This window comes from Pyrus communis, chromosome 6 (genome assembly GCF_041283825.1).
Source record: "Pyrus communis isolate YQ-2024b chromosome 6, ASM4128382v1, whole genome shotgun sequence".
Lineage (NCBI taxonomy): Eukaryota > Viridiplantae > Streptophyta > Magnoliopsida > Rosales > Rosaceae > Pyrus > Pyrus communis.
Genome location: NC_142570.1, coordinates 1,933,368 through 1,958,077, shown reverse-complemented (window position 1 = coordinate 1,958,077; position 24,710 = coordinate 1,933,368). Strand labels below are relative to the sequence as shown.

At 38.1% G+C, this 24,710-nt stretch overlaps 5 protein-coding genes across 6 annotated transcripts; 3 read left to right on the top strand and 2 right to left on the bottom strand.

The window, feature by feature from the left end:
* Nucleotides 1-410: 410 nt before the first annotated feature.
* Nucleotides 411-2,451, bottom strand: LOC137711475 (single-stranded DNA-binding protein, mitochondrial). The gene is made up of 4 exons (XM_068450722.2): nucleotides 1,947-2,451; nucleotides 1,622-1,848; nucleotides 836-936; nucleotides 411-738 (listed from the first exon to the last, which is right to left on the bottom strand). The coding sequence occupies exons 1-4, from the start codon at nucleotides 2,226-2,228 to the stop codon at nucleotides 659-661; spliced, it is 690 nt and encodes a 229-aa protein (XP_068306823.1). The 5' UTR covers nucleotides 2,229-2,451; the 3' UTR covers nucleotides 411-658.
* Nucleotides 2,452-5,473: 3,022 nt separating this feature from the next.
* LOC137710605 (uncharacterized) lies at nucleotides 5,474-9,106 on the top strand. Its single transcript, XM_068449673.2, has 4 exons — nucleotides 5,474-5,815; nucleotides 5,997-6,118; nucleotides 8,090-8,293; nucleotides 8,689-9,106. The coding sequence occupies exons 1-4, from the start codon at nucleotides 5,594-5,596 to the stop codon at nucleotides 8,789-8,791; spliced, it is 651 nt and encodes a 216-aa protein (XP_068305774.2). The 5' UTR covers nucleotides 5,474-5,593; the 3' UTR covers nucleotides 8,792-9,106.
* A 1,204-nt stretch (nucleotides 9,107-10,310) lies between these two features.
* Nucleotides 10,311-13,641, top strand: LOC137710606 (zinc finger BED domain-containing protein DAYSLEEPER). Of its 2 annotated transcripts, XM_068449674.2 has the most exons (5): nucleotides 10,311-10,657; nucleotides 10,759-10,838; nucleotides 11,099-11,320; nucleotides 11,513-12,372; nucleotides 12,520-13,641. In XM_068449674.2, exons 2-5 carry the CDS (start codon nucleotides 10,799-10,801, stop codon nucleotides 13,435-13,437), a joined length of 2,040 nt encoding a protein of 679 aa, XP_068305775.2. In that variant the 5' UTR covers nucleotides 10,311-10,657; nucleotides 10,759-10,798; the 3' UTR covers nucleotides 13,438-13,641. The 2 variants fall into 2 exon arrangements, with proteins under 2 accessions (XP_068305775.2, XP_068305776.2); XM_068449675.2 differs by having other exon boundaries at nucleotides 10,374-10,838.
* A 680-nt stretch (nucleotides 13,642-14,321) lies between these two features.
* Nucleotides 14,322-18,482, bottom strand: LOC137710607 (uncharacterized). The gene is made up of 7 exons (XM_068449676.2): nucleotides 17,762-18,482; nucleotides 17,479-17,613; nucleotides 16,710-17,068; nucleotides 15,264-16,008; nucleotides 15,055-15,151; nucleotides 14,923-14,977; nucleotides 14,322-14,768 (listed from the first exon to the last, which is right to left on the bottom strand). The coding sequence occupies exons 1-7, from the start codon at nucleotides 18,234-18,236 to the stop codon at nucleotides 14,709-14,711; spliced, it is 1,926 nt and encodes a 641-aa protein (XP_068305777.2). The 5' UTR covers nucleotides 18,237-18,482; the 3' UTR covers nucleotides 14,322-14,708.
* Nucleotides 18,483-19,544: 1,062 nt separating this feature from the next.
* Nucleotides 19,545-22,494, top strand: LOC137709699 (protein CHUP1, chloroplastic). The gene is given in 5 exon segments (XM_068448681.2): nucleotides 19,545-19,788; nucleotides 20,151-20,169; nucleotides 20,171-20,229; nucleotides 20,232-20,773; nucleotides 21,366-22,494. Coding segments are annotated over 5 exon segments (1,644 nt in total). The 5' UTR covers nucleotides 19,545-19,676; the 3' UTR covers nucleotides 22,278-22,494.
* The last annotated feature ends 2,216 nt before the right edge of the window (nucleotides 22,495-24,710 follow it).

Below are 24,710 nucleotides of genomic sequence, written 5' to 3'. Positions count from 1 at the left end.
CTCAGCAGGCGCAACGCGCAACGAAAGATCCTACTCCGCCATGCTGAACGTAACGAAAGATCCTACTCCGCCGTGCTGAACGTAGCTGGGCATAACATTAACGAACTCTTTCCTTCTATAGCTAGTGCCAGAAGCACCACTGGCAAGACTACCAAATCTAGCAGCTCCAACCGGGGCATCGTCTTCAAGTAGCCCGATTACTATCCGACCAACAGGTTCTCCGCCGATGGATATATCAAGAAATGCACACTCAGTCGGGATTCTATCAATGCAAGTAGCTGCAGCGTGAAGTTTCTGCTGCTTGTTCATTGCATCTATGTTCAATTTTCTTATCCGTAAATTATAGTAGCTCAGAATACCGCCTTGTAAAAAGAATGCAATGTAAACACACAAGCAACACTACAAAACGATGAACAAATTAATTTTCGGTAATTCTGAGCACGTCAAAAAACCGAATTAAAAAGAGAGACGACTGTTGACATGGAGTTAGAAGCGTAACGGCTTTGTTTGGAACAAGAAAACTCAATCAGCATTGATCTTTCCTTCTCCTGAGTCTCAATCTCAACCACTCGATATGCAACAGAACGTTACTTACAAGGGAAAAAAATTGGACTTTCGTCGAACAAATCTTACAGCTTAAAAGTTGAAACAAAGCTTTTTAGTAGTAGCCAACACGTTTGAGCCCCCATTTTGGTGATTGCTCGGCACCATCACCTTTACCCAAAAACACAAGCCGACCTGCGAATTACGGGCAATAGAATACATCAACATGATGAGAAGCAAAAAATATAGATGTTTAGGTTCAGTGTACAATTTTAAATAGGCAAGTACATACCGTTTCTGCGAACAGCAATCTCTCTAACTCGTCGAACAAGACCACTAACCGGATCAGTGAAGATTTTGGTCTCCAGATTACCTTCCAAATATAGAATCGAACTGCAACATATCAAATTTCAATATGTTATTGCCAGTTGCACAAATGATTATAACTCCAAATAACAAAACCAAAGTTCTGAACTCGAGGAAGGAGGCCATGATCGTGATAAGAAAGAAGCAGCGGAGTTAAGTTATGACAAATTATGCAAAACAGAAAGATACTTTGCAATGACAAACCAGAATGCTATTAAACTGCAACTTTAAAACCGAAGCCAACAAATCTGTTATTTACTTTCCTCTCCCCTGTTGCCATCTTTCCTTCAACCAACGAGACCCCGAACCAACCAAGCAACTTTCAGTTTTCATCACGTCCAGAATTAGGGCAACTCAAACAACTCTTCTTCCATCAACTTGATGCATCCCAAAAGACACTAATTCCCACTCCCTCTATACGTCTCTACCTGGTCACTACGTTACAAATTCGACTGATTCCAGCAAACCGTACTTTCTCCCTAACGTTCGATTTCGAATCAAATACCAAAAATTGCTCATAAGGCACTAGCAAATCTCCCTGATCACATAAAAGCTAGTCCAATAATCCATTTTACACACAATTGTACAAAAACGATTCATCCTTTTTTCGGAAAACACGATCTGCTTCGTAAACATGGTCATATATCATGCACAATCAGAAAAAGTAACACAAATTGGAACATGATAACAAGGTGAAGAAAAATCCTCTCACCCAGGCACAACATTCTTCATGGCAATCATGCTAAGCCGGTCCGGATAAACACAAACCCGGTGCCACTGGACGTTGCAGCGGTTCGCATACTCCACCGGGTCCTCATTATCCAACGGCCGCCGGTTGTTTCGAATCCCGCCGGTTCCAACCGAAAACATGGTGACGGTGGTCCCGCTCCTCAGCTTCTTCTGCAGTGGACTCTGCCCCACCTGCCCGACCAGAATCGCCTGCACATATACACCATTAGATGCACAGGATCAAAACCCTAAATCCGTAAATTCTGAGACTCTGAACTATCGAAACGTGCGATTGAATCGAAATGTACCTTATAAATGCCGGCGTCGAGGCCGTTCTCGAGCGGGTTATCATACATGAAGTTTCTCCGATTGGGTTCCTCGGACGGAGGCGGCTGTGGGGGGGCGTCGCCCGGGGCTGACTCTGCCTCCGAGTTGAGAGGGTTGGACTCGTCCGAGTCGGAGCTGTCGCTGCTGGAGGAGGAGGCGCCAGTGGTGGTGGTGGTGAAGCGCATGGAGAGTAAAGTCCGGGACTTTGCTTGCAGAGAGCGAGAAAGCGTCCTCGAGAGCGTGGCCATGGAGGAGGAAGCCATTTTTGTTGAGAGGAAAATGGTTTCGGTGGTGCAAATTTCAATTCCCTCTCTTGATTTTTGAGGGGTTTTGGTTGGGGCAAGCTTAAACCCTTTCGGGCTTTGGTGGCGGAAAGATTTTTTTGGGTTTTAGACTTAAGCCCAAGCCAATTTTTGAATTGGGCCTATCTTTATTTACCCAAGTAAAAGGAAGAAGATAAATGGGCTAGGCCTAATTTGCGTGGACACGGGTTATTTCACATATGTTGTTGAGTATATATAAGCATATCACTCATCACATGACACTCAACAAGTCGAAAGTTCTCGACAAGATGGATGCCACTTGCATATTTTGTCCAAGCTGGAGTTAAAAATGTATTAGTCGTGAAGAAAACTAATCACTTGGAATCCTACCAGCCTCGTAGATATTAAAAAATATAAGTTTTCTTCATGACTAATCCATATTTTACCTTTCCATACAAAATAAGCAAATCTATTTACCGTTCAACACTCATTGAATCTAATGCTTTATTCAATTCAAGTCAATTCTAGACACCAAACGAAGCTTTTAAATTGTTTAGAGAAATAATTGAAACTAAAAGCGTAAATATTTCGGTAGCTAATCATCCTTGCTCATATAACTAGCCTAAATTAGTATTGTGTATGAGCTATGGTATCTAAAATCATATCACTTTTGGTAGCTAATTCGGCTTAAGATACACATTAACTCAGAGAGTCAAAGTCATAAAGGGACCAAGATGGATATAGGCCTATTCTGATTTTTTTTTAATGCTAAAATGTTAGTGTTATGCCTATGAGTTTCAAGGTTTTTCCTTAGGGCTTTAATCTGATATTTTCCTTTTATTTATTTCATTGAGTTTGATTTGAGGTTGGTGGCTCTTATGGAGTTCAGGCAATTCGTTGCTTGTGAATTTTGAGAAGGGTGGAGATCAGTGGAGGGAGAGAAAGAAGGAAAGAGGGGTGAGTTTTTTATTCAATTAGAGTCGTGATACCAGTTGATGTTGACTTGGAGTTTGAGTTTAAAAAAGAGGATGATAAGGATGACGCCATACTAACTCAAATGACAGTGTTCAATGACTCAAGACAACACATATTGATTTTCCTTATAAGTGTTTTGGATTGAGACTTTTGTACTTCTTCTATTCTAAAGTCTTAACTCCACCATTGTTAACTCATGAGTAAATTGTGGTTATAAAAAAATAAGAAAAATAAAAAAAATCTTCTTTTTTTTGGTGGAAATCTAAAGGCGTTGATGCTACCATATGGAATAAGGACAGTATTGATCCTAATAATAATGATGTGTGTGAGGCTAATATAAAAATGAATCTTTCATATTAAAGAGTTGAATATAAATAGATGCAAAACACTGAACTGATTTGGCAGTTTGCTGATATAGATTATTTATTTATTTTTTAAACACATTTCTGGAGTGCATTTTTCCCATCTCAAGTGGTGGTACTGCGCACCAATCTATTTATTATCGTTGAATAAGTTTAAATTTTAAAATTTGTGTCTATTATCTCAAAATTTAAACTTATATAACGATGATATATAAAGTGATATACATCAACATCACTTAAGGATGGTGAGAAAAATATTCTTACATTTCTGTCTGCTGAGTTGCAGTTAGGGTTATGAATATCATGCATATTTTAGGAAAGCAAGTGTCGCTGCCCTACCTTGTTCTTGGCGCACTTGGAACCACACAAAACAGAAGAAGCAGAACAAAGAGACAGATGCAAAGACACAACGACAGAAGAGCAGAATCAACCGATGGCACGACCCGTTTTTCTCCGTCATTTTGTGATTAAAAAAGCAATGTGACGAAGCCCCCATGAGTCATGACTTCATTTCCAATTTTATTTTTAATTTTTAACGTGAGTGCCGTATAAACCCTACAAAATGGTGCATGCATGAATAAAATATATATCGGCCAGAGGGCTATGCTAATTTGTAATTTTGTGTAGCTAAGCATCCATCAAGTGGGTTAACTAGAAAAACACTTTTTATTATTTTTTCCATAAAATTAATTCATATTATGTGGGATTAGGGTTCCTAATAGTCATATAATTATATATAAAATAATAGGTGAATTAGGTGGCAAATATTATATCCGAAAGAATATGTCAATTCTGTTTGATCCCTCGACATATTTGGTGGTTTGCTCGTATCCGAGTTTCTGTTTTTTAATCATTAATTCAAATTTTGAAATACTGCTGGAAAAGTGGATCGTAGTTTTGACATGGTTAAGGTGGGGAAGAAAGTTTAAATTTAAATTGATAAATTGTTTTAATTTTTAAGTTTTGAAAATAAGATGCCAATTTTCTGGGTTTCAGATCCAAAAAGCACTAACTGGCACGATCTAGTTTCAAAGTTCTAAACAAATCTAGGTTAGTACCCAAAATCTCATCAAATCATGAAAAAATAATCAGTAAAATAGTTAAGGGGAATATGTAAGGTGACTTGAAGTAAAATACTATTTTTAAACTGGGAAAAGCCAATAAAAAAAGGAAATTTTAACGAAATACTACTGGTACTGTTCACTTCTAACGAAAAATAATATTTTTACCTTTCACTGGTACTATTCACTACACATTTATTTGTCATTTTACATTAAAACTAAAGTTTTTTTGAACTTTTTGTTAGTTTTTCTTAAAAAACTGGGATATAGAATAGTTAATTTGCCATCTATTTCTATAGAGATTAATATTTCTTTTACTCATGGAAGTATAAACTTCCCGTATATTGCAAAAAAAAGAATAGAATTGAAAGTCACACTATTACGCAATGTTACAAATTTGACTGCACGAAACTTACACCGATAATTTGTAAGCATTACATTGGACCACATTTGTACCATTTAACTCATTAAACTATCATATTTTTAAATATAAATAGTTGATTATGTTAAATTTTATCTAAATAGCATGAAATGTCATCATATTGATGCACATAATATTTGAATTTAATAAACGACAGTATTAACGGGTTAAATTATTAAATGTTAAAAAGTAAAAGAAAATCAGTAGAGATCAAATCAACGTCACAGTGCATAAACATTATCGTTTATGTTGTCATCTTATAATTCATGCACGAACAATTATCGCTTGCCTTGTCATCTTATAGTTCATGCACAAAAAATTAACTGAGTAAAAGTTGTCAATACCCTGATATAGTAATATTATCCATCAAATCAAATATTGTGGTTAAGGAAGAAAGATGATTGACGCGTCTATCAAACTCACTTAAAAGAAACCGAGAAAGAGACAAGTCATGAATAATCCGTGTGTTTCGAGAGTTTTGGCATCCATTTCTACAGAGAGAGAGAGAGAGAGAGAGAGAGAGAGAGGAGCAGGTGGGTGGCGGTAATGGATGTGAGGAGAATAGTAGTAGTAGTTGAAGACGTGGAAGCAGCAAGAACTGCTCTGAGATGGGCACTCCACAACCTGGTTAGGTTTGGAGACTGGATAACTCTGGTCCATGTGTTCCCAACCCCAAGATCCAGAAACAGGAACAAATCCAGGCTTCTCCGTTTGAAAGGCTTCCAGTTGACCCTCTCCTTCAAAGAAATCTGCAGCACCTTCCCCAACGTACGTATTTTATGTGGGTTATAATATGAGTGATCAACGTACTGAAAACTGATCATTTCAGGAATTCGGATTTGAAATACGATCGTTTTGACCAATTTGTGTATATATGTGTGTGAGTTAAATGTTGCTGATTATATATATGTATGTTCAAATTACCAGTGTATATGATGATGATTTACAGACCAAGGTTGAAATGATTGTCACAGAAGGTGATCAAGATGGGAAGAAGATTGCAGCTTTGGTCAGAGAGATTGGGGCTTCCGCTCTTGTTCTTGGACTCCATGATCACAGCTTTCTCTACAGGTAAGTTTGTTGAGATTATTGGTTTAATTAGAACATTTGTTTTTAATCTGTGTAATTATGTGTTTGATTTTAATCATTGTGATGATCACGATGGGATTAAGTTTTTGATGGATATAATTCAAAGCATTCAATTTTGGAATTGAGATGAGATTAGATAAGGTGAGCTTCAAAGGAAGGTGAGAGACTTCAGAAGGGTAGCTCTTACGATTGTTGAGACTAACGTGGAAGTGATCAAAATATAAAAACGTCTCATGCTTTTGTGAGAATTATCTTACCTCCAATTGCCGTACACAAAATTTTCTCCATAGGAGAGGAAGGTCCTGCATAAGAGAAGAGTCAACTGTCAATGTCCGATGGGTTGTTTCGAAAGGGATCCCTTCCACCAAATTCTTTTTATCAACCAATTCGGTCATTGAAATTTGATCTAATGATTAAAATTATTATAATTTTAAAAATAAATCTTTATTTTTAACTGTTTAATCAAATTTTAAGAATTAAGAATCCATATTAGTTGATGGGAAGGATTTGGTGAAGGTAATCTGGAGAGCATCCCTTTCACCAATTATTCATTGCCTCGTCAACTCTTTTCTTGTACGCCTTATTTAATATGTAGCGCGTGTCATAGAGCTAGCAGGGTCGGAGTGGGATGGGAATGGGGCCATATATGGTTCAATATTTGAGTCATGTTTGACCAATCTATGTTGCTATGCATGTGGCATGCTGGTGGAATAAAAGACCCGGCTTCTCTGCCCTTCCAGTTTTCATACATTCACATCACTTCCTATTTTATATGGTTACGGTTAAGTCATGTTAATATTTTATATTGATTTTTTTTATAGGATAATAAGATAAAAAGAAATAGTGATATAAATGTTGACGTGGCTTAACCGTGATCATACAAATAGGAGGAGATGAGAGTATATAGGAACTGGAAGGGTAGAGTAGGCAAGTCCGAAATAAAATAGCTAGCCTGTAGACACTCGTGTTAGACCCTATATACAGGAGGCTGTCGCTCTTTTTGTGCGTGGTCGAACGAGTAACGTGTTTTTACTAAAGAATTTCTTCTACTATAGGGGTAGATCGGAAAAAAAAATTTGGTGCAATAAGTTGTATATTCCTTTTTGCATATTTTTCTTCTCATATCATCCGTGAAGAGTGATATAAAAAGAGAGATATACACAAAAGAAATTAATTTTTGTTCGTAGATTGCCTTTTTGGCTTTTGGACATAATATGTGGCTTATGAAGAATCATTGGATTTTTAGTTTAGGAAGACCATACCCACTTGTCCATCTTTTGGCAGATAGCATATATTAGCCAAAAGGTATTCGTTAATTTTCTCTTCAAACTTGTAAGGAGCTGCAAAATTTTTTTCTTAACTTTAATTTTAATCGATTACTCACTAAATTTTTGTAATTGACCATTTACCCCATTTTTAACTTAATTTTAGCCACTTACCTCTCAACCTTCCTCTTAACATGATGTTGTTTACATAATGCCAAGCTTTAAATGTTAATTAATGAGAGAATACTAATTATTTTATAACTTCATGTGTGTTGGTGGTGATCCTTTGTAATTGAATTCAACAACTCCTTGAGGAATGTGAATAATTTTATTTTAGGAAAACTAACGAAAAATTCAAAAAAAATTTAGTTTTAATAAAAAATAACAAATAAATGTGCAGTGAATAGTACTAGAGAAAGAAAAAATGTGATTTTTCGTTAATTAGATAGTTTTCAATCATTTTATAATTACAATTACAGATGTGGTCCTTAATTTCCCCATCAGAATTTTTGGATGTTTGTCTTGTTTTATTTGTTCTTCACAAAAGATTTTTTTTCATATTAAGGCTGTCAATTTTCATGCACAATATATATAATAAACATGTTGACTTGAATAATAAATATGGTGCGGTAGTGATTAATTTTTAATTAGGTATTACTTGTGCGTGTGTGTGTGTGTGTGTGTATAGGTTGGCAATGTCCCACAGCAGCACTAGTATTGCAAACAACTTGAACTGCAAAGTCCTGGCCATCAAGCAACCACCGCCTTCCTCATCACCATTAAGTAGCAAGAGGAGGACCAGCAGTACTAACATCAATGGAGCTGCCACACAAGCCCTCCTCGACAGTTCAATCAACATGGACTTTTCACAGATTGACATTGGTGGACTACGGTAAGAATATTTCAAATCTAAATTTTTACGTGCTTCAGACACACACACAGCCAACAAGGCTCCCTGTTTTGCAAGGATTGAGGGGAACATCTATCGTACACAACCTAATTTTCACTTGGCAAAGAGATTATTTTTATGACTCAAATCCGTGATATTTTGGTCACAAAAGAGCAACATTTCCGTTGCGCCAATGTTCGCACACGCAAATACATACAATGTGGTTTACTGCATCTTTTTAAAATGCAGACATTATATGTTGTTGGTGTGGGGTCAAGATTATGATATTGTTGATACATCAACTTTACAGTTGTCGTTTCAAAGTGCAGTTTACGGCATTGTAGAACGACTGAGGTAACAATTAATGGATATTTATTTTGTACATGGATATATTGCAGTGTCCCCGATGTTCCTCCACCAAAAGTTCCATACAGAATCTGCCCAAACCCTTATGCGATCATCTGGAAATCAAGGAAGTCAAGGAGAAGGAGAAATACATAGTTCATCAAAGAGAGCTCAAATATGTACACATTTCTTTTCAAATGCACAGCAGCAGGTTCAGCTGATTGAGCCATTTTGGGCACGACACGATTGGGCATGGCATGGCATTGTTTTTTTTCTCTTGACTTCGGAAATATGAGAGAGACTTACATGGACCGTTCGTGATACTATTGTGACATGCTGAGAAGTGGATGTAAATTCTTCCCCACAGATCGACCCACACACAAATTTATAAACGAATTAGGTTTAAGTGGAGCTGACATGATCATGATGAAGTAATTTTTTCTGGTTTTCAATAAAATCTAATTATCGTCATTTTTCTTGTAATTTCAATGATTGTTTTACCCTTTTCATTTGCGTTGCATGAGCAACCTGCAGTAGTACTTAAAGCTAGCCACTAATTAAATCTATGTGAAAGCATATATTTTAACAAGGGAGTTAAACTTTTATTTTTTAACAAGCGATAATAGACAGAGGAAATTAAACTCACGATCTCAAATATAAATGTGTATACTTTTAACTAATTAAACTACAATTTTTTATTCCAAAAAAAAAAAAAAAAAAAAGCTACAAGTCTCTTGCTTGGATTAACTTCAACGAGAGACTGTCGTAGTAAGTTAAAATATGGAATCTTAAATCTCGTTGAAAGTGCTTCTAAAATAACAAAAAGATATTTTTGGTGAAAATGTTTTTAGAACCAATCTTTAGTAAAAAAAATCCTTTAAAAAAACACTTGAAGTGCTTTTTGTAAGTACTTATTGCATGAAGCACTTCAAGTGCTTTTGGAGCCCAAAAACATTCTTTAAGGATAATGTTGGGAAGGCTAAAATTTTAATCCAAATTTGCAAACCAAATGATGTGTCACTAATAGGAAATAAACACGTAAATATACGTTTAAGTAATAATCCAATTATTAACAACCATATCATTTGGTTTAAAAAATTTGTCTCTCTAACATTAATTTTTTTTAAAACTTTTTTAGTCATTTTTAAAGTAGTTCTAAACAAACTTTTAAGAATCTGCAAATTACCCTATATAAATTGAATGTTTAATGACAAACTTAAGAGTAACCAAATTGACTAAAATAGTGCACTTATATAAGTCTAACTTCAACCTCCCTCCTATTAAATTAGAGGAAAACTAATGAAAATGGTTTGAAAACTTTGAATTTTAATGATAAGTACAAAATAAAAGGTAAAATGAATAGTACCAAGATTGACTTTTTAGTGTAAAAATGTGATTTTTCGTTAAAATAAATAATACTATAAGCTTTTCGTTAAAACTCCTTTAAATTAGACTAGAACATCGTTCAAATAAATATAATAAAAAAACATTTAAATTCCTTTACAAAGAAATAAAAAAAATAAAAAATAAAAAAAAAAGAGAAAAGTGAACGTTAAATTTGAAAATGGGCTGGTGGAGCCAGAAACGGAAGCCATACATAAAAGCTTGGGCCTGGCCGCCTGGGGCTCAACAATTCACTCACAACTTAGCCGCCAGCAGCCCACCGCAACCAAGCAGCCGAGCCCTCAACACCCTCTCTCTCTCTCTCTCTCTCTCTCTCTCTCTCTCTCTCTCTCTCGCTCCCGAGTCTCTGAGCGAGTGAGCGTTTACTTTTGTAAGCCGTCGAAGATTTTGAGATTTTAGATCTACGACTCAGGCGTCGCTCGCGGCTCTGCAACTCCAACTCCGCAATCTTCGCTGTCTCTCACTCCTCGCTCGGCTGCGATCCGGCTCACTCTTGGCGCCGATCCTCTTCCAACTTCCGTCTCCCTCCATTTTTTCCCCTCTCTCCTCAGTTCTTTCACTGTCATCATCTCTTTGATTCAAACTGCTGACTGACTCGCTCTCCTGACTCAGAGCTAGGTGAGTGAGTGAGTGAGTGACCGAGTCACTGAGTGAAGGACTGTTTGGGCAGCTGCCCTAAATCCAAAAGCCCTAAACTTTGTCGATTTTTTGAATTTCAGGTTTGCTGGGCAGCTGCAAACTACAAAAGCAGCATATCAAATGGATTGGGCTGCAAACACCGGTTTCAAAACCTTCAAAGGTACTTTCCCAAATCGCCAATTTTCCATTTTTGTTGCTAAAATTCTCTCTTTCTGTATGTTGGATTGAGTTTCCGAGCTGAATTTCAAAAAGTTCAAATAAAATTCATATATTTTGTTGTCGGATTGCAATGTGATGGGCTCATGAGCTGATTGCTGAAAGTTTTTACTTGCTGGATGATGGAAGTTTACGTTTTCTTTCCGCTTTCGATTCGAGATTAAAAGGGGTTTTGATTTGTTTCTTGGTTTCTTGGTGGATTAGATGTGGAACCCAAATCAATGATGGACATGGCGATGATTCCAATCGTTGATCCGGTGGATATCGGTTTGGGCTCCTCGGAACAGGCGAATTCTACTCCTTCAACCAAACCCAGAAAGAAGACTATGACGTCGGTTTATCTCAAGTTTTTCGAGACAGCTTCTGACGGAAAAAGTCGCCGGTGCAAGTTTTGTGGACAAAGCTATTCCATTGCAACTGCCACTGGTAATTTCTTTGTGCCCACAATGTAGTTTCTTCTGTTCTTGTTATTGCTCTTATCATTATTCATATCGATCTGCTGTTTTATGGTTATCTGATTTGTAAGAAGCTCAAGGTCTTCGGAATTATCGTTTGTGAATGGCTTATGCTTCGATTGAGGTTTTGGTTGTTTTAATTCATTTTTCCTTGTTGTTGAAGGTAATCTGGGAAGGCACCTAAGTAATCGCCATCCCGGTTATGATAAGTCTGGCGATGTTGTCACCAGTCCTGCACCACAATCCGCCATTGTAGCCCGGAAACATCAACCTCAATCTCAATCAAAAGCATCCCAATTGGATTACAACCATATAAACTGGTTGCTTGTTAAATGGCTCGTCTTAGCTTCTTTGCCTCCGGCAACATTGGAAGAGAAGTGGGTGGCAAACTCGTACAAGTTTTTAAATCCATCCGTACAACTATGGTCAAGCGAGGAGTACAAAAGTACATTTTACGAAGTTTTCCAGAGTATGCAGGAAGTAGTAAGACTTTCACTCGAACATGTTTCTTCGAAGGTCTCTATCACACTTGAATTCTGGACTTCCTATGAGGAAATTAGTTACATGAGTGTCACATGCCATTGGATCGACGAGAGTTGGTCTTTCCAGAAGATGATACTCGATATCTGTCACATACCTTACCCGTGTGGTGGCGCCGAGATTTATCACTCTCTGGTGAAGGTTCTTAGGTCGTACAATATTGAGAACAGAGTCCTGTCATGCACCTATGATAACAGTCAGAGTGCAATGCATGCCTACCTGGATGGTCAGAAAGTTGGGCCCTTCTGTTATATCCCCTGTTCTGCTCATATTTTGAACTTGATCATAAACGATGGATTGAGAACTACAAAGCCGGTGATCGCAAAGATCCGAGAGTTTGCAATGGGGCTAAACGCGTCCAAGGAGATGGCAGATGATTTTGCTGAATTCACAGCAGCTTACCAGGAACTTTGTTGGAAAATGCCGCTTGATACATCAATGCGGTGGAGTGGAAATTATCAGATGCTAGATATTGCATGCAAGGTATGATATGAGGAAATTACCTGATCTTGGACAAAGTCTTTGCTCTCTCTCTCTCTCCCTCTCTCTCTCTCTCTCTCTCTCTCTCTCTCTCTCTCTCTTCACTTTGATTGCGGATTTAAGTGACCACGATGTGTATTTTTTATGCAGGCTTCGAAGTCCATGGATGCTGTTATCAGGAAGTATGAGACACTAGGCAGTAGGATGCTGCTGAGCTCTGTAGAGAAGAATGCAGTCAGTCATGTGCACCGATATCTCGAACCATTCTACAAAACCACAAACAACATGTGCACAGACAAGCTTCCCACCGTCGGGCTGGTTCTCTTCTTTATGGATCACATTTCCGAGACAATCGCTGCTTGCAGAGACTCTCACCTTTACCCAGAATCGTTAAAGAATGCCGCTAAAGAAATGGCTGAAAAGGTGAGAGGTTACAATAGCCAGGTCTGCAACATAATCATATACATGACAGCGATTCTTGATCCTCGAATCAAAGGAGAGCTATTTCCCGAAAGCCTCAACTCGGATAATTTTCTTGACGAAGCAAGAACTCATTTCATCAGAAACTACTCGACCACGCATTTCCCATCCATAGCTGGTGGATACAGTGCTCAAGAAATGGACGAGGGATGCAATGTCTCGTTTGCAGAGGAAATCGCACGAAAGAAACGAAGGGCAAACATGAGCAGCGCAACGGATGAGCTCACTCAATACCTGTCAGAGCCTCCAGCTCCACTAGCAACAGATGTTCTGGAGTGGTGGAAAGTCAATAGTATGCGTTATCCACGGCTTTCTCTGATGGCTCGGGATTTCTTAGCTGTGCAGGCAGTTGCAGTGGCGCCGGAAGAACTGTTTTGCGGCAAAGGTGACGAAATTTACAAGCAACGATTCTGTATGCCGCACGGCAGCACACAAACTCTCCTTTGCATAAGGTCGTGGCTTCAGAGTGGGATGAAAATGAAGTACAAATCAACTGAAATAGATTTTGAGCGGTTGATGGAATTGGCAACAAGTGCTGCTGCTGCTGATAATAGTGCTCATGGCTCTGAGAAGAAACCGAAACATTGACGGGAACACATGGCAACGTGTGATCGACTTGAAATGCCGTCAACTTGGCATGCCAAATCACTTAAAAAGGGGAAAATTGGCATCTTTAGGCATTTGAAATGCTTTGTTGTATGTTAGGCTAAAATTTCGTGTACAGTTTAAAACTATTGTAAATACTTAATGTAATCTGATGATTTGAAAGAGAAAAAATTTGTTTTAATCCTACTTATATGAACAATTTTACCCTCTATTTTTTCCCCCTTTACTGATACAAACTGCAATCAAAATGATTCGGCCTGTAAACCAAAGGATACATATCCACTCCAGAACTCATTATCCGGAGCCCAAGGATCACGAAATTTAAACCACTCAGATTGAATCCGACCGTTCTCATTAACTCATTCCGCTGGCCCATCTTGCACAAATCAAGAACTCCAATTTCTCTTTCACAGAAATCACAGGTCCAGATTTCTTGGTCATGCTTTAGCACCCAACGCAACGACCCCTGGTGCAACAACAGGTACCAGTTTGACTTGGTTTGAGAGGGGGGGGGCGGGGGTGATTTAGTGGCAGTGGGCAGCAAAGTTGCGAGTCAAGAGAGATAAATAGACACATCCCATTGCACTGACTGGAGGCGTTTGTAGCGACTGAGGGTGTTGAAGACCAAGAAGTGGGTTATTCTCCAGACAATAAGGTCCAAAGAGTATCCAAATTCGTAAATCAATAGCATATCCGACAACTCTTTGAGGAAGTGTAAAGTGCTTTTAGGTTAGAAAAACATAGGCAAAAGTGCTTCCTAGAAAAGTATTTCGTGACGGTTTAAAGGCTAGTTTTGTTTCACATTACATTTGCAATATGGGCACCTTGGGAAAAAAAGCGCCTTGGGAAGTAAATAATACATACAATTAACAATACACAAGGAAATTTCCAATAATTAAATTATCCCAAGAAATTCAGGTTAATAAAAAACATATTCCAAAAACATTTATTCCGAAAATTTGGAGACAAATGAAGAACTACATGATACGAGAAACCAAAACCTCCACAACTGTCAGGAGAGGCTACAAAATGCACTCTTCACTGAGTTGTATTTACCAACAAAATTTTATACCCTCCTGGCTACCATCATCTCTTTAACATTTGTTTACCATTAACGTATCGCTTCGCAGGTTCTCCCAATCAAATGTTCAAAAAAATCGAGTTTATTCGCTCATACCTGCAAGACAATCCTGCTGCAGAACATGTGAATACTTTGTTCATCCACCATCGTCAGTCTACTTCAGAGTTCCCTATCACCACAAGTGCTCTCTCCCATATTCGCGGACAATGACCGGCACGCTTGTGGGTGGAATCTACAGTAAATTAAAAAAAAACAACATGATGAAGACTAATTATGAAGAAAACTCTTTACGCATTCGTAACAAGAAAAGAAAGGAGAGATTACAAAGGAACAACGGCTGAGTTTCTTGTTTCACGGTTTCAAGTAGGAGCATAAAAAGGACTTACCATGCCGTAATCTGTGACGATCATAGATATATAATCTGATGGAGTAGCATCGTACCTGTTACACATCCAGAAGAATATTAAGAATCATTCCAACTAATGTTGTTTTGTATAGCAAACCATATGAAAACTTACATTAAATTCAGAAGCTGTAGATTTTCCTTATTCGCCCAATTATCTAGATAGTTTACATCCGTTCTTCCAGGAACCTTCGCAATAGCATGTGGATCACCTGCAAGGATTACAAAAACGGTACTTAATCACTTTCGGTGGGAAAAAAAAGGGGGTTATGCAAATAAAAGAAACAAGATCATCACACACGCTCAGAGCCACATAAAACATACCTAGTTCGTTAGAACAAATTGAATCAAGCTGTACCCTTTCATGAAATTTATAAGCTTCACAGCAGATCAAAACTGGAACACAAAACGCATGAGCAACCATGGCAACACATGCAGTTCCTACTCTCGAATATACAGTTCCATTGGCTAATACCGAGGCAGCACCCAAAAATACTCGTGTTACTTCATGCATGATATAAGACACAGCATTTAGATGGGTATATGTACAACTCAGACCCTTCGCAACCAGCCTATGAAGTAATGCTTGGCCTTCAAGCTTTGGACGTGAGTCTACTACTACAACACGAAACTTTTTCCCGAGATCATGGGCATATAGCAGAATCATCTCAACAACACATGATGATCCATAAGTGAGAAGAACATCTCCATCCCTAACCTTTGTAGAAGCGTGCCTAACTATCACCTTATCAGCAAGTATTATCTTCTCATTTATAAAGCGGTCAATTTCTGAACAAAGTGTAGATTTTGCTTCAGACTCAGAAAGACTCAAGGGCAATTTAGCAATACGACTCTTAAGAAACCTAACTGCATTTCCCATACTAATTGAAAGTGGTCTGCATTGAGTGAAAAATGAGACATAACTACTGACTTTTGCAGTTAAATCTCTGACAAGAACTTTCTCTGGTGGTGTGGAGTAGTCTCTAATGGCTTCTTGAAATGCTTGAAGCATTGCAATACAACGAGCATTACCACCCGATATTTCTCCAGCTAAATACTTCAGTCCAACCTGACAAATGTCCATTATTACATCTATGTTATTAGCCACGCAGGTGATAATTTATAATGATACGTTCATCCACTCCTTTTATTTTTCACACTCAGATAAATTTTATCAATCTACAAGAGAAGACGAAAAATAAACAAAATATAGATATCCCTAGACACAAATGGGCAAAAGGTTGGCAACAGAACAACGTACTGATGAAATTAGCAATTTGAAACAAGATATGCATAAACCGCAGCTTGTGTGCTAAGGGTGAACTGTATACATACATTTTGCTTGCTTACACAGGAGAAAAAGTTCCAGAGAAAGTACATCTTGTTGCTACTAAATTACCAATCAAATGTTCACCACTAGAAAGAAAAGATCTTAACCCTCGATATGAGAGAAATACTGGAACTCCTTTAAAAAAAGTGTGTGCACAAAATGCCCTGAAAAAAGTGTGTGCGCAAAGGCAACATGCAGATGAAAAAAACATATAATGAAAGCTTTTGAGACACGCGTTATTTCTTAACAAAAATTCAACACCAAATTTATTCAAAGAGCGTGTGTGAGCTTACTTATGTCGACCTTATTTCAAAACAGTTTCATCTAATCACAAATTGAATATTCACGGTTTGAATTACTAATTTGCTTTTTTGCAATAAAAGCCTGACCACATAACCACAAACGATGAACCAACATAACTAGTTTCCTAAAACAAATACCTTATAAATGGCAGGATGCATTGGATCAAGTTGGAAAATTTTTGATTCAAGATCAGGAAGCTGACTTCCACGCTCATACTGAGGCAAATGCCGGAACAATTCAACTCTGTTTTTAGCTTCGATTTGATTGACCACTGCACGCCTTTTTGCCTTCTCCACTCGGCTTTTATCATCAAACTGCATACGTGGAGGAGGAACATCTTTCTTCCTTTCCTTATCTGGTGGTCGATCACCCCCTTTTTTATCAGAAGCAGCCACCGAAGCTGCAACTTGAGGAGTATCCTTCTTTTGCTTTGTAGACTTAGCAGTCTTACCAGGAGTGCCACCCCCAGTTACAGCAGCAGGTTTTTTCCCCTCACCTATATATTTACAAGGTCGGGGAACCATAAGAACAGTTAATATATCGATAGTATTAAGGGGAGCTCCAAATACACAAAGAATCCAAAGCAAAAGAAAAAGATGAGCATTTCGTACTAAATACATTATTAGAATCGATTTAACTTAATTTTCGTTACACTGTAAAACTTATAAATGATGTTTACATGTCTGTATGCAATTAACAATAAATTCAGCCGCTCCTTTGGGAGATCGCAATTGAAATTGAGCAATCATTAACACGTCAAACTGAGTTCGAGCGACAATACAAATTATGGCATATCTAAATTCACAAAAATGCTTTGTAAGTGACTCGATTTTTCGACACACATTAATCGTGCAATAGCAGCTACACTGCAAAATACTGCGGGATTAAAAAGGATCACTTTCAAACCTTTAGCAGCGGCTTTTGCAGCGCGTTGAGCCTCTTGCAAGGCCCGTCTTTCGGCTTTTGTGGTCTTGGGTTTCAAAGGTTCTGCATTTGCCGGAAGTTCTTTCTGCGATTCCGCAACCGCCTCTCCACTCTTTTCTGCAAGGAATTGCAAGCCTTAACTAATTAGCAAACAAACCAAAACATCACCAAATAATTACACAAAGCACTCATACAAATATCCAAAATTTCAATTTGGCCCCAATGCAATAACTTGAAATTCAATTTGTCAATGCAATTAAATTACCAGGAACTTCAACAGGCGTCTTCGATGCGGCGGATTCGAATCCTCCGCCGGGCAAGCTCGAAGCCATCTTTCCGGAGCCACTCCGCCGACACCAAAGGGCCGAGGACTCATCCGAGAATTCGAGTCCATCCCCAACGCGACTCGAAGGCGAGGCTGACACCGGTGAGGTCCCTAACAACGACTCCGACGGATTATAGCTGCCCACTGGCACGTCGACGGATTCCTTGCGCCGCAACGCCGAATCCGGCACCGGCACGGCAGCCGTACGGATCGCGACGGTGTCGGAAAGATGACGCGACGGGGGGATCATGACGGGATAGAGGGAGTTGCTGGCCGGAGATTCGGATAGAGAAGGGGCTGGGATTGCCGGGCCGGACTGGGTCCGACCGGGTGGGGCTTCGGCGTTGGGGGTGAAGAACCCGACTTGGCGGACCTTGGGGTCGATCACGGTGCGGGAGACGCGACGCGCGTCCATTGAGCGTGAGAGTCAGTCACTAGGGTACGGATTTTGGCGGTGGAGGGAGGAGTTGTCTGTTAACTTGCTACTGGTGAAGGCGAAGGAGGATTGGATGCCGTGGAGGTTTTTTAAACGGGAGATACGGTGTCGTATTGGTCAAGTTTTAAAGCCTTGGGCTTTCTGCCGACTGAGTCCCTAAATTATTACCCGTGTAAAAATTAGGTTCGTAAATTATTTTTTGAACCTAGTTTTTATTGTGGTGATAAGTAATGGACTAAATCAACAGCTTATCCTAAAATGAGAGAGACTGCTATTCCTAATTTCCTTGAGAATAATTTTTTTGGTCTTTTAACTTCTTTTTTTTTTAATACAAGTAATACATTATTCTAATTTATATTAGTGGTGGGTGGAAAGTGAAAAGTTAAAACTTTAAACTTTAAAATTGAGTTGAAAATAAAACGTTAATTTTTTTTCGTGATTCCTGCGGTGAGATTTTGCTTTCAAAACGAGATAAAATTATTTAATAGTTAACATCCAACTTTATGATTATATGCAAAAATCTTGACCAAATAGGATAAATGCATTTTTAGGTATATCTACAATGTGGTGCCCTTTAATTATTTATTTGTGGACCACCAAAGCTAATGATCCTTTTTTAGTCCCTCATCACTTCCCGATCCATCGAAGAGTAGCAAAATATCCTACTTGTCTTCTACTATTTTTGATCCGATCTGACCTAATCTTCTGCTACCTGCTAAACACCATGGGACCAACAAATTAATTGGTGTAAAGATGGAGAGTTGATTGGTGTTGACATAAGGGAAGAACTTGTGTTGAAACTCGACGAGTTGTGATGGTATTCTAACTCGATAACAGAGTTAAAATGCATGAGTCAACAATGGTTACTTGAGTTGGTAAGGATGGTTATCTTGACTAGATCAAAGTCTAGATTCGAGTTCCGCTAATTCCTCTTGGTGGGCAATCTATAAAAACCAAAAAATGGGCGAAGACCTCCTATATAAGTCCTCAAAGAATCTTATAGTATGTCACGACCCTTAGATCGGATAGTCTCCCCTTGCCCTGGCCAGAGATGGGATACCTCCCCTCCTAAACTTTTTAGTGAATAGAAAAAGTTAAAATACATGACAATAACACAATTCATGATCGACTATATATGCTAGAGTAACGTCTCAGTGTAGACAAGATTCTCTCGTTAAGATGTACGAATACCAGTCTTCTTCACATTCTTTCTATTTGTCCCCATCTCGACCAAGAAAAAAGGAAGAAAAAATCTCAAGTAATGACAATATATTCTTCCAAAGTGCATTCAAACCCATTGTCTGGGATAAGATGAACCACTTCATGCTATAATCTTCACATATTTTGACGGTGAAATTATACAAAGAATTGCTGAGTTTCTGAGGACATGCCCAAGTTAGGTTATGAGATTTTGCCTACATGATGATCCAGGTGAGCTTTCTGGCTGCAGCTACAGTTGCAGCATTTGCAGTTTCTCACAAAAACTGCAACTCCACCAGGAAGCAATTGTGCACTGCCATCGATCCTCCAGGTACTATAAAAAGAGAAATTTGCAGTTTCACATTGTTTGAACTTCTATACTGTTCTAGTAGTTTATCGGAAATACACTGAAAAGAACGACGGTACTTACGCAAGAGTCGTGATCTAAAAGCGACCTTTAGCTTGGACTTTTGGATTAGACATTGAACACTAGCCAGTCGTGACCAAGTAAATGGTCATTTTTGGCCCACCAAGCGAAAGTAGTGGGTAATTACATGGTCACAACTGGCTACAGCTAATGTTTTTGATGTAGGAAGTCTCAAAATTAGGACATTCCGCCGCATGGATTTCTCAAGAAACGAAGTCATAGTCACGTAAATTTTTAGTGATTGGTGTTGGTTTCTTGTACTGCAGAGAAAGATGATTCAAACTTAGCAGGAGAGAGAAGGAGAGATGGAAGATGAGGAGGCGGCTGAAATTATTACCAGACGTGAACAATTGAAGAATTGCAGTTGCATAATCTAGTGAGAGAATTGCAGCAGAGGAATCTGAGAATTGAAAGAAAATTGATGGAATTATGTGTTCTAAAAGAAGAGCAATCATACGTGACTCAGTTGCAAAGGAATCTAGATGAAAAGGCGGTGGAGCTTGACATGCTCAACGCCACCATTACTTCTTTGCAGGCTGAGTGGAAGGTTCTTATGGAAGATGTGAAGCAGTGTGGTTTGGTGAAGAAGCAGCTAGATGCGGCGAAGAAAATGATAGCTGAAATGCAAAGGAGGATGGAATATTCTGGCAAGAATGACGTGAAGGGGAGGTTGTTGGTGGTGGAAGAACAAGTTTCTAGGTTTCCCAAAGATGAAATGTGTATTAGAGATGAACTAGTTGAGAAGAAGCTGAAAGGTGTGAAAAATGTTGAGTTGGAAGTATTGAAGATGAAGAGGAGGAACAAAGAGCTTGAGCTAGAAAAGAGGGAATTGGCAGTCAAATTGGTTTGTGCATAAACCAGAATCACTACTTTGTCTAGCATGAATGAGGTACATATAATTCTTTACTTATTTAGTTTACTGTTAGTCTGACAGTTGTTAACGTTAGTGAGAACACTAAAGTAATCAAATTACAAAAAAAGAAAAAAACCCGACCACCATAACTATTGCGTTAAGGGTTTTCCTTCTTTCTTCAAAATGATAATGTATTTTTAAGATTTTGTAGGTGACTACTTTTGTAGAAAGCATTAATGCTTATAAGCGTTTTTGCTAGTATTTTCATTGGAAAAATGTTGAAACTTCTGATTGAATTTCAAAATAAATAATTGTCAAAACCATAACAGTTGCACGTGGATTTTTTTTTTCTTCTGAATGATGGTCCACCTTTAGGTTCAGTTTGGGACTACTTATGTAGGAATAATTTATGCTCATGAGCATTTTACTAGAGTGCTTCTCTCTAAGTGCTTCTTCAAAAATAGAGCTTTTACCATTCATAATTACTTTTAATTTTTCCGTCAATGTTGTTAAAAGCGCATTTAGTTCTTAAAAAAGACGTTTTAACTTTTCCATCTAGTGTTTCATGTAATTTCAAAAATTAATCCAATTATCAATGAGACAAAGAGTTGCTCTGTTTTTGTTGCAGAGTGAAACCATTGCCAAGGCTGAAGAAGAAGTAAGCAAGTTGAAACACACCAATGAGGACCTCTCGAGACAAGTCGAAAAACTGCAGAAAAACAGATTTGACATGGTGGAACAACTTGTGTACCAGCGGTGGCTCTACGCTTGCTTGCGATTCGAAACCCTAATCCACAGCAGCCCATCACCGGACACTTCAAAACATGATCTCAGCCCTTCATCTCACACTTCATCTGCTAGTTTGAGCGATGAAATAACCGAGAGAACCACCATTGGCAGCTCTTCAAGCAGCCAAAGTAATAAGATTAAGAAGTCTGGTTTCATGCAGAATATTAAGACGTGGGGAGGAAGAAGAAGAAGAAGAAGAAGCAAGGAGGAGGAGGAGGACGACATGGATTATTCAAATGCCCTTCCAAGCAAGAGAGACCTTGTTCGGAGGTTTTCGACGTCGATGGTTCCGGTGAAGGCTTCCATGTTAAGAAACGGAGGTGAGAGCAGCACAACCAGCTCTTCTTCTCCATCCTCCAGGGCTCCAAGTTTATATAGGGTTAGAAGGGTGTCGTTCAGCGATTCAGTCAAATCAACGTCTCGTGATTATTCAACTCCAAAGTCAGCTGATCGGACGTCTGGAACAATTGCGATGGATTCAACCCAAAATTACAACAATGTTCATGAATTGGAGGGAGAAATGCATGAACTCGAAGCATCACCAGAAGTGACAATTTCTGCAAGTCCTGAATTCATGAAAAGTGACAGCAATATTGCTTATCAAGTAAACAACAGTACTGAAATTTCAGACACCGATGCTTTGCGTTGTGTGGTTGTTGCTGAGGAGAACGAGGTGGACAGCAGTATTGTAGGTTTTGTTGCTGCATTATTTTTCTTCCTCTTTATATTAGTTGTGACTCGCATGTTATAATTTAGTCAGCTGGGGAAGCCTAGGGTTAGCTGAGGGTAGGGTAACATGTGAGGATTTGGATAGAACGCGTATGTTGCGGTAATGGATTCGATAAATGAGGACTTTGTAGTGGGATACTGAGTGAGGATTAAGATAGATTTAAACTTCAATATTCGATTTCCGCCAAGAATAAGGAGCGCTCCAACGAGGAAAGTATATTAACAAGATTGCCATTTGCAACTATTGTTGTTTATATTTTTTGTAGCAGAGTTACGGTAATGATTCATCACCACCCTAAAATATCACTTGCCCTTTTGTTTTGTAATTGAATCAATTTTCTGTCTAAACTTTCATTTCATGTGTCATGTTAGCTTACCTTGGCTAGTTCTTTTGTTTATGCGACGTTGATTCTCCATTTTTCCTACCCTAGAACTTCTCAATTTTCAACTTTTTGTACCTACTTTTTTTCCCTCACTTTTGTACCTAAACATTGATTGTTTTACTCCTTTCATACATCGTTTAGTCTATCAGTCAGGTTATTTGTTAACTGATAACGTGCTATGGTTTTGGCCCATCAAAAAGTTTGTTGTATTGCCCAAAGTTTATTCTGTCTCAATTTCGAGGACAGGCTACATCATCTATTAATAAAAGACTTAACAGATATATATATATATATAAAAGGATGGTGTTATCCACACACCATTTTTTACTGAGATATACTAAGAGAATCTTCAAAGTGGGACTCTATCCTACCTCACAGTTTAACGTTAATTTTCGTGCTAACACTATAAAACATTGAACAAAAATATGAGGTGACAGAGAGTCTCACTTTTGAAAAAGTCTCCTTAGCATTTGTGTTTTTTGACCTCCCACTCACCCCATCTTAATTTATGTCATTTAATCTTTTTTAATTCATTAGATCTCACGACCAAAATTTGAGAAAAGTATGTGGAAAGTAAAAAAAAAAAGTGCTTGGATAGCACCATCAATATATATATATATATATATATATATTTGGATATGTAAAATAAATAAAAAATTAATATGAAAATTTGAAAATTTGTGAAATTTCATGATAGGAAGATGAGAACTACTACTAAATGGATAATAAAAGGGTTAAGCATCTCGAACAACTTTCTAAATCAAATTTATAAATCATATAATGTGTCACTAACATGAAATAAACATATTAATTAATACTTATATAATAATTCAATCATCAACATCATATAATTTACAGAATTTAATCTAAAAAGTTAATCCGTCTGACATTATCTTTTTCATATGAACACGCATGTCCTAACAAAGGACGTTTTGACAATTAAGCTTTATTGTTGGCATTGTTGAAAAGTCTAATGTCTGATGGCAATGAATGCCCACAAAGCAAAAGTCTTCTGCATGGGCAAAGTTTTCAATGCCCATGCAAAGTGAAATTGGAAAGTGAATTGTAATGTCAGAGGATACGTTTTAAACTTCAGGATGCATTAACTGCATCAGTTTGGAGACGCTCTATAAATAGAGCACTCCGCATGTTTGTAAGTTACAAGAAAATAAGAAGAAGAAAGAAAACTAGAGAAAAATATCAGTAACATCATCTACTCCTCTGCCTTTTTATTTGTTATCTGCCTGTGCTATAATTTTAGTGTGGCATTTTACATCTACCTTGCACCAACCACTTAAAAGGCTATCTCTCAAACTTTAATCCTTTTATAACACGTTATCAGCACGAGTCTCTATATATAATTATTCTCTCATCTCTCTTCGCCGAACGAACGAAAGAAAGAAAAAAAAAATGTTTCCTTTAAGGTTTTTACTGTTCATCTTCTTCCTCTGCCTCAACTGCGCCGTGTACCCTCGCGACGAATTGTTTGCTCCGTGCCTGCTCATAGTCCTCCAACTAACGGTTACATACATCTTTGATTACTTGTTTGGTGTAGAGATTGATTATTAACCCAGTATTTATTTATGTTAATTCTACTGCAATCTAAGATGGTGCGGTACAATCGCCCATCTTGAACTGCAAATTTATTCTTACTGCGATCCAAGACGGTGCGGTATCATCGCCTATCTTGGACTGCAGATTTAATTTTACTGCAATTTTTAGGTGGAGCGGTATAATCGCACACCCTACCCTGCATATTTGAATTTACCTGCTGTTTAATTTCATTGCAATTTTATGTGGTGCGGTATAATCGCCCACGCTGCTCTGCATATTTAATTTTCCTGTTACTTGAGTGGTGCGGAATAATCGCACATTCTATATTACATTATTTCAATGAGAATGGTGCGGTACGATCGCCCTTCTCATTCACCCTGAAAATCTCGAGCCAGAAGTTTCGAGTGCTTATCATTTTGGCCTGAAGATCAAAATGAAAAATTTGTAAGAACCAGAAGTTCTAACATCATATTCCTTCAGGAATACATATTATTGCAAGTTCTTACACATCTCATTTT

What these genes read in the sequence shown, in the direction of transcription:
- LOC137710605 (XM_068449673.2), top strand. Translation starts at nt 5,594, where the DNA reads ATGGATGTGAGGAGAATAGTAGTAGTAGTTGAAGACGTGGAAGCAGCA. An exon ending in TCTGCAGCACCTTCCCCAAC is followed by an intron (nt 5,816 to 5,996) that starts GTACGTATTTTA and finishes GATGATTTACAG; the next exon opens with ACCAAGGTTGAAATGATTGT. An exon ending in ATTGACATTGGTGGACTACG is followed by an intron (nt 8,294 to 8,688) that starts GTAAGAATATTT and finishes GATATATTGCAG; the next exon opens with TGTCCCCGATGTTCCTCCAC.
- LOC137710607 (XM_068449676.2), bottom strand. Translation starts at nt 18,236, where the DNA reads ATGGACGCGCGTCGCGTCTCCCGCACCGTGATCGACCCCAAGGTCCGC. An exon ending in TGCAAAAGCCGCTGCTAAAG is followed by an intron (nt 17,069 to 17,478) that starts GTTTGAAAGTGA and finishes GTAAATATATAG; the next exon opens with GTGAGGGGAAAAAACCTGCT. An exon ending in AATTTGTTCTAACGAACTAG is followed by an intron (nt 15,152 to 15,263) that starts GTATGTTTTATG and finishes TAATCCTTGCAG; the next exon opens with GTGATCCACATGCTATTGCG.
- LOC137711475 (XM_068450722.2), bottom strand. Translation starts at nt 2,228, where the DNA reads ATGGCTTCCTCCTCCATGGCCACGCTCTCGAGGACGCTTTCTCGCTCT. An exon ending in TCGACGCCGGCATTTATAAG is followed by an intron (nt 1,849 to 1,946) that starts GTACATTTCGAT and finishes GTATATGTGCAG; the next exon opens with GCGATTCTGGTCGGGCAGGT. An exon ending in ATGAAGAATGTTGTGCCTGG is followed by an intron (nt 937 to 1,621) that starts GTGAGAGGATTT and finishes GATATGTTGCAG; the next exon opens with TTCGATTCTATATTTGGAAG.
- LOC137710606 (XM_068449674.2), top strand. Translation starts at nt 10,799, where the DNA reads ATGGATTGGGCTGCAAACACCGGTTTCAAAACCTTCAAAG. An exon ending in CGGTTTCAAAACCTTCAAAG is followed by an intron (nt 10,839 to 11,098) that starts GTACTTTCCCAA and finishes TTGGTGGATTAG; the next exon opens with ATGTGGAACCCAAATCAATG. An exon ending in TGCTAGATATTGCATGCAAG is followed by an intron (nt 12,373 to 12,519) that starts GTATGATATGAG and finishes TTTTTTATGCAG; the next exon opens with GCTTCGAAGTCCATGGATGC.